The following is an 8,648-nucleotide window of genomic DNA, read 5'->3' as shown; positions in this document are numbered from 1 at the left end:
CCTGCCTCTAGGACTAGAATTCATTGCTGAACACCCTTGTGTCTGTTAACATAAAAGGCAGTACACAATTGGTGTAAACGGACATTCCACAAAAGCCAAAAGCCCTCTTTTACGAGACTGCTAGTTTTGGCTTTCTTAGATACTGACACGCTTGAATGACTTGTCAGTATGGCGGCATATTATAGTGAAAGCAGGCAATGAACAGTGTTACTTTTGAAATGGAACTGTGCATTAAAACATACAAGGTATGCAATGCCCCCTAGTGGTTGGTGGTCAGTTTTAGATTTTCATCTCAATATTCTGACTTTTCTTTCCTCACATAATATATTTTGTGCCCTCTTCCAACTGTCTGTCTGCTCTTATGATGAATATCCCTCCTCCTTTTCCTCTTACTTTTTCAGCCCAACTAGTCCATCTCACTCTCCTTTATCTCCCTCCATCTATTTTCAATATCATTCTGTTTCTCTGTTTCTCATTATCTCTTTAGTATCTCTCTCTCTCTCTCTCTCTCTCGCTCTCTCTTTCTACCTCTGGTGGATAACAATAACATGTATACATCTGAAGAGACAGAGGTACTGGACTGACAGGAAGTACAGCAGATATGGTCTGGGGAGGTGGCCCATTTGCTGTGTCATTGTTCATGCTCCAATGGCAGATGCTTCCCTCAGAGATGGCCGATGATCTGGTGGACCCTGTACTTATGACAGACAGGAGAGAGGAGTACCAACGTGTTTTTCAGGAAGCTCCGGTGCTGAGTGGAGCAGTCAGTGTGGGAGTGAGGGTGGGTGGTAGCAGGGACAAAGCATACAGCCCAACAACAGCTTTGGGTGTGTTTTCTGTGTTGCAGTGAAGGTTGCAGAAGATGAATTTGATCTGTAATAAAGCTAAAAATACATTATTTTTATCTCACTCCATATTTGTATTCCACCAAAGCTATCTGGGGGTGCTGGGAGTGGGTTTCTTGTAATGGACAGAGAGGCTGTGCACTGGGGGAGATAAGGAGAGAACCGCTATCGTCACAAATTGCTCAATGGGCGGAGTGTTTACTGGTGGCTAAATCATAGCGTAAAGTACATTGGTTCTCTTGGTGGTCATAGCCATCCCTGATCAATGAAAATTCAGCAAACTGTTCAAGTAGGATTGCTTACTAGCTTTGAATGCTGGTAATTAAACCTGTTGTCAAAACCAGTCTGCTAGAGCAGTATTTCACGTATCACAACATTATCTGGGAATCAAATGTATTTTAATATTTATTTCCACACAAATAGAATTAAAATGTAATATTTTTATAAGCACTTTACAAAACTTTCAAGGTTAAACACATCAAACATGTCCATGTGAAAGCAAATTATTTCATTTGAATTCATTCAGATTTATTGTTTATGCCCACATTGAAATTATTTCCTTTAATTTATTTATAGTACCTTTTAACCTTATATGATGTCACATGTTCATATAGCATACATTTGTGGGCTTATAGTGTATGCCACATCACATGCCCATAAACTGAAACAAAATGCCATAGGTCCATATAGTTTAAAATGGTGTTAAAAGGGCCTTATGCTGTCTCACACTTGTATGCCTGTTTATTGAAGCACAGTGTGAAAGGACTGCCGTGTCTTGTTAACTGTTGCCACCATACCACACAATAAAAGGGAAGTATAACTACAGCTCATCCTTAATGTACTGTATATGTACAAGTGTCTCTTTACTTTGTAAGGCTTTCAGATCCATGTCATGTAAATCCAACCTGTCAATGGTCGTAGATAGATAATAACTTCTCATTTTAGACCAAGCCTTTAGTATAATATAAAGAATAATGAATCCTCTGACCTTGGTTAGAACAGCTGTATGTTTTGTGCATTGATCTCAGATATGATGGTAGGTTCACCCCAAGCTCAGTGTTGAGCACGCCTGTCTATGAATGTGTGGAGGGTAAACGCACCTGCCTGTGAGTGTGAGGGGAACTGGTAATTTAACTGTGGCAGGGTGCACGCATGCCTCAGGAAAAGATCATAATCTACAGGTAATACAGATATCTGATATAATCTTATTCTTCTATTAATGTTGTGTGGGTGTGGGTGTGTCTGATTTTATTACAGAGAGAATACAAAGCTTCAACATGTTCTGTTCCAAAACATTTTGATCTGTTTATCATTACCATGGAAACAATGTGTCACATGATGAGTTCTCATGTAAATGTGCCTGGTTTGCGCAAAAAGGGGTGGAGGATGTGGAGGAGAACAGCAGGAAGTCTGGCCAGACAGAAATTTGGGCAAAGGAGATAAAGCCTGTCTACTAGGATTGGCAGGTTATTCTCCTCTAAACCCATAAATCAGAGTGCCTGTCTAAGAGACAGATGCAGTACTAATGGGATCTGTGCCACCACTTATCCCCCCCCCCTCTCTCTCTCGCTCTGACTGAAATCAAAGCACACATCCTCTCAGTATTCTGAAAAAGACCTCCATAATCAGCTGGCCATATCGCAATAGAAACAAAGAAATGGGAGTACAAAAAATACATGCGTGCACAAATGACTTATACATACAATATGGCAAAGTGCTTCAGTAAATATCCAGCAGCTTAAACAGACAGGTAGGAAGTTCATGAATCACAGTTACAACAAACCAGGAACATGATGAGTTCCTGTTATCATGTTATCACATGAGCTCCTGGACATTCAGGCAGACTGCCCTGTAAGTTACAGCAGATGATGAACCCTGACAGTGTAGATGTGTGAACAGAGGATCACTATTCAAATAGCCAATACTGTATCTCCCTTATCTTTCTCTTGCTCCTGCTAAAGCCACCTACCTCTCATGTCATACTCTGAAAACGGCCTCCTTATCCTACTTATCCAGGACACAAATGTACTATGTAGTATGATTTCAGGGAGAGCTTGCAGGTGCCTCTGGTTCTGCTCATCCTTCCACCCCTCAGTCCTCTATGTCTCTACCCTGGTGCTGCCCCAGCCTCACAAATGCTGGGAAGAAGCCTGTCCCTCGATTTCAGGTGGATATGTCAGTGGGATGTCTATGTTGGCATTGCATGGGAAAGATGTGTGTCAGGGCAGGTGTGAGGAGGGGGAGGATGGGGCATTGGTAAAGAGCATTATCTCTGTCACACAGAAGCTGTCTGTAGCACCATTGATAAGACTGATAATCAGGAGGCCCAGACATCCAGGTCTGAGTTCAACCCTCATAACCCCTCTTTATACATACTGAGAAACAATCAGTTTGTATATCAAGCCCCCCTCCCAGCTCTCTCCCTCTCTCTCTCTTTCCCACTCTATCTCCTTCACACACAAACACAAGCACATGCACAAGCATACAAGTACGCCCACACAAACATTAAAAGGCGCAAACAGAAACACACACCTCAAGTCAGGGTGCAGCATATACTCCTATAGTGTCCTGCAGATTGGCATGAAAGCGGAAAGAAAAAACACGTTTGTTCTTTTGCGATATTGTGGCTTAAGCTGTCAGGAGGTGATCCTTTAATCTCACAGTGTGTGCACGTTACCTTTGCACTGAAGCTTTTGAGGTTTCCCACTGAGGTCAACATACAGTATTCACTCCAGTTCCCACACCTTTATCCAGTAAATGAAATGACTGAATCCAAGGACATTCCAAGAGCTGTGATAGCATTCACAATTCTTTGAACTACAAACACTACACGTAGATGCAAACACTGCATTAGCTATCACTCATTTTAATCTAAGGCAGGGTGTCATATGGTACAGTATGGGTTTCATAGATGTGATGCCAGGTCTGTCTGTAACAAATTGTTTCTCTCTAGTCAGTTGTTGGGACCAGGCCACGTCACACAATAACATACATTTCAGGCACAAACAATCCAGGTCAATAGATCATAATAACTCTCCCTACTGGCTTCAGTGGCCTATTGGTCAAGACTAAGCACTGACTCCACAAGGCTTACCAGGGAATCCCAGATGTCTCAGGCTAATGTCTGACTCATAGACTAATTTCTTACTGAATTCTGGACATGTCAATCCATCAGTGTCAATTCACCTTTCCTTTCTCTGAGTGTAATTTCCCCACACCCTGAACCAAGAAGCATGACACAAAAGCCGTACGTACAGTATCCAATGACATTTGTGTACATTTAAAGGCATGTGCAGACTTTTAGAAAAGCTCTCAATCAGGCGTGTCCAATGTTATCTGAAAAGGGGTGGGTGCAGCTTTGGGTTCAAGCAGAGCACCTTATTCAACTAAGTAATCATGGTCTTCAATCAAGACCTTGATAAGTAGAATCAAGTTTCTTAGTGCTGGTTTGAAACAAAAACCTACACCCATCCTCAGCCCTTTCCAGACAAAATTGAACACCCCTGCTCTAGATAATGCTTGATCCCTAACTAAGTAAACCCTGTTCAGTGGCTTTGACTATTTTGCTGATCTGTTCATCAGTTAACAAGAAAAGCACATACAGTACTGGTGTTCTTGCTCACTCAGTCATTGAGCCAGTATGTGAGAGACATTATGGTTTTTGCTGCTGGTTCCTCTGGCTTCAACCAACAATGAAACTGTTCTTATACATTTTTTTCCAAATGTGCTGTTTTCAGTCATAAATATAATTATGCTCCACTTTTCAGCTCATCTTAAAAACACACTCCTTCACTCATTTTAGTTCAGGGGTTGATGGGTAACCAGGTGGTTATTCGGGTTAAGGCACTATGTGTGTGCATGAGCCCCACGGTCTCAGATCAAAACAAGAGCATGGCAGTGACGACTGTGGCTGGTAGGCCCATATGTCAACATGTAATTGCAATTGCATCACCCAGCGTACAGGAAGGTTCTGTCGGTTAGGGGTCTACATTTCTTTGCTGAATCTAACTGAAAACGCATTTCACTTACTGAAGACACAACTGAAGGCAAAACACCCCAGAAATGAACTGGAACTGAAGATAGCTGCAGTTCAGGCCTGGCAGAGTCACCACGGAAGATACTCGGCATTGGTGAGGTCTATGGGTCAAAGACTTCAGGATTTGCAACCAAGTACTATGTAAATATTATTATTTCAGATTATGTTAATTTGTCCAATTACTTTTGGTCCCCTACAATTCGGAGCTATGTGTAAAAAGGGCTGCAATTCCTAAATGGATCACCTGAGATGGATGTGTGTACACTTAAAGCTGGAGTACAGAGCCGAAACCACAAAAAATTGTGTTACTCTCCCATCACATTTGCATTTAACTGTGCAATGCACCATACAAACAGTGCAGCTGACTGGTGACGTGTGAGGTGTTATTTAGGCCTACTGCATAATTTCTGTTTTGTGAAACTTGACACTAGAGTTTCCTTCCCGTTTTCTCTTACTCTCTGTCGAGGTCCAGTGATGTGAAACATTCTTGGAATTCTGCAGTGTCACAAAGACATTTTGTCAAGAGACCACTGTGAAGAACACTGGCAGTGGCATAGACCAAAGGTGAGGGCAGGTGTTCCAGTTCCCATTGTTTAGTCACCTTGAAATCAACCTAGCAGTAGTGGAGGTTGACTTGGCTCAGGTATGATTCTCTCTGTGTCACTTCTGAAAACAGCAAGTGGGGACGGAACAAGTACGAACAACAATGCGTCAAAAGGTGCACACCCTCTTGAACAAAAACAAAACTATATGTGCAGTTCTAATCCTCTTTTTTTGGCAACAAACTGTTGTGCAGTGGAGAAAAGCCGCATGACCAGTTTTGGGAAGGCTGTGTAATGACATATCAACTGCATAGTAGCTTCAGGAACATAATTCAACTCAACTCAAGTTTAACAAAGAAACTGCGATGAAATTGGCGGGATCTCCCGAAAATGTAAAACTTTAACATTTGAACATTAAACACAAAACATTGTGTTAACATTGAACACAAAAATACAGTATAAACAAAAAAAATATTTTATACAGTGTTCATAGAGTGTGCAAACTGTGTATGTGATGAGTGAAAGCTGGGGAAGTGCAAAAATGAACTGCTTGACTTTTTATGGTCAAAGAAACATTATTTTTGACACTATGATGCCAAGACATTCACCTCCTCCCTGCAGGCTAATTGTTGTTTCAGATCAGACATACTAAAGTGGTGTGATCTGAAAATTTGACGATGGCACTAAAGACTGCCTTTGAGGTCCTGACATGTCTGTAGTATTGAGACTCTTCCCTACGGACAATTCTCCAGACAGCTGAACATCATGTGGACCAACCCCCCCCCCCCCCCCCCCCCCCACCCGTTTGCACAAAAACAATTCTGTCCTGGAACAAAATGCTTATCCTGGTTCCTGCAGCTTATCATCCACAGTGATGTGGGGGTGGTCCCTTCACATAGCAGCAGTGTTACCATGGCAATGGCAGTGGGACAGTGGGGCAGGCTATTCAGTAATAAGCCTTGTATCCTCCGTATCCAGGATCTGTGCTTTGGGTTTCCGTGATGTCCAGGGGAGGGTATGGTTGGTTATGGGCAAGGGCCAGAATTCAACATAATGGCATAATCGTGTTTCATTATAAAAGCAGATTCTATGCAGTTTAGGTGGACCATTTTTCAGTTCAGTTTTTTTCTTTAATTCACAGACATTCAAAAATATAAAAGCAACCAAAATATCCAGAGACACTTGGTTTGAAAAGGCCACTAATACATATTTAGTAAAACTACTATATTTAAAAAATCCCTGACTTTATTGTGGAGTGACAGTTGTGTAAGTAAGACTCAACTTTTCTGATTCACATTTTCTACAAATTGACAACAAACCAAATGCGGTGACACAATATCAGTATGATTTCAAATCTGATTGATATCTGTGCGCGTTGTGCTATGCGTGTGAGTGTGTATTGCAGGCTTCTCCTGTGAAATTGTATTTGACGTTAGAAAGGCGTGCCTGTGCTTATGTCTCTATTGTGATGGGAGTGTCTCTTAAAACCACTGTTCTGTGCCGAGCGAAACCTTTGTCATAATTCAAGCATAACTTTCGAATCCTGTGGGAACTATTTTGCGCTCTTCTTTTTACGGGCAAGTGGATTTCCCACTGACATCAATCATAATTTAATAGTTAATTACGGAGAAAAGGCTGGCGCCATCTAATAAATCATTGAGTTGGTCGTACCTTAGGAAAGTCTGGGAAGATTGCTACGCCAATGGAAAATACATGCTACTTCGGGGTCGAAGCCTACCTTCAAGTTTCTTTAAAGGATGTAGTGGAACGGACCGTGTCCCACGGGTCACTGTCACAAGGTAAGTAATTATCCATTATTAAAAGGAAATGAGTATACTCCAAAGACGAAATGAAGTCGCAGTATTTTTGTACCCTTATAAAAGAGGTGTTGCGCGGTTCGTCTTACTTTTACGATTTCTTTTTGTAGCTATTACCGTAAGTTAGCGCAAACTTTGGAGCCAGGCTAACGTATTCCATTGTCGCGTGAACTGTTGCTTTAAAAATATTTAAAATGTGATATCTAATTCATGTCTTGAGGCATATTCCTGCTTCACCTGCATTTCTCGTTTAATCATTCTAATCAATAACAATTTTTTAACAGTATCATTGGACCTGTGCTGCTCTGAACAACAGAAGTCACAGGTCCCAGTGGCACTTATTAGGCTAGGTGTTAGTGCTCATATAAAGTAATTTTAGAAGACTAGAACTTCTTATCTTTAAGATAAGACTCTCATTTAGACTTGCCTAGATGGACAAAATGTTATTTATTTATTTATTTATTTATTTTGTCATATAAGATGGATAAAGCCATTTACACTGTACACTGAACACTGTACACTGAAAAATCCTAAATGAGAAAATAATTTTAAGAATACGGTTTTTTTTTTTTTTAAACACCACTTTGATAAATAGCTAATGTCTCATTTAGGAACATTTCAAGATTACAAGACCAAAATATGTCTTGTATATGTGAAGCAGGTGACAAGGGAGTTTCCTGACTTTCAGTGATTAAAATTTCATTCAGTTCTGATGAGAATCATAAGAATATTATTCATATATGAGGACCATAAGGAAGTGTGTGGCAGAGATGCACAGGAAATTTTATGATGATATTACGGAAGTCTTGCTGCTGAAACTATACATCCTCATTGTTGCTGCTGCAGGAGAAAGGAATGGAGTGAAAACAGGAATTCACATACAAGTGGCCTCTGACTGATTTGAATACAGAGGACCATTAGATACTATTTGAATTCCTGTCGGGTTTTTTTCAATTCAGCACAATTTCACAATTTGTGCAATTTTGTAAAGGCTTACTTCCAAACCTCCCCCCCCCCCCCCCCCCCCCCCCCCCCCCCAAATATGGTTTTATTTAATTGTTGAACAAAGTTTTTAAAATAAATGTTTTGTTTGTCAGTAATCACTGACTTTAGTTCTCCTTTATTTCTTCTTTCCACTTTCCTCTCGTTCTTCCCTCTCTCTACAAACACAAGCACATTCTACGGGTGAGAAAAGATTATCCACACTTTATTTTTTGCCCCCCATACTCCCTAGGAATGCTGATAAAGAAAGAAAGAAAGAAAGAAATAAAGAGTTTCTTTCTTTCTTTCTTTCTTTACTTTCTCTCTCTCATACAATCTGTTCCTTGCATTAGTGTCACTGATGGGAGGCAGGCACTTTACAAAACTGTAGAGAACAGAGTACAACAATTAGAATTCTAAGATTGAG

General features: G+C 40.8%; 1 protein-coding gene across 3 annotated transcripts in view; it reads left to right on the top strand.

Moving 5' to 3' along the window:
• Positions 1-6,781: 6,781 nt before the first annotated feature.
• The window catches only part of LOC118236758 (mucin-5AC), a 30,573-nt gene continuing 28,706 nt past the window's right edge, over positions 6,782-8,648 (top strand). For 2 of the 3 annotated variants that reach the window (XM_035435368.1, XM_035435367.1), the window contains exon 1: positions 6,782-7,222. In XM_035435368.1, coding sequence (XP_035291259.1) covers positions 7,137-7,222 — 86 coding nt within the window. In that variant the 5' untranslated portion in view covers positions 6,782-7,136. The remainder of the gene's footprint in view (positions 7,223-8,648) is intronic. The other variant, XM_035435370.1, reaches the window with a different exon arrangement.

This window comes from Anguilla anguilla, chromosome 9 (assembly GCF_013347855.1).
Source record: "Anguilla anguilla isolate fAngAng1 chromosome 9, fAngAng1.pri, whole genome shotgun sequence".
Classification (NCBI taxonomy): Eukaryota; Metazoa; Chordata; class Actinopteri; order Anguilliformes; family Anguillidae; genus Anguilla; species Anguilla anguilla.
The sequence above is the reverse complement of the archived record's forward strand: the minus strand, read 5'-3'. Positions and strand labels throughout refer to the sequence as shown.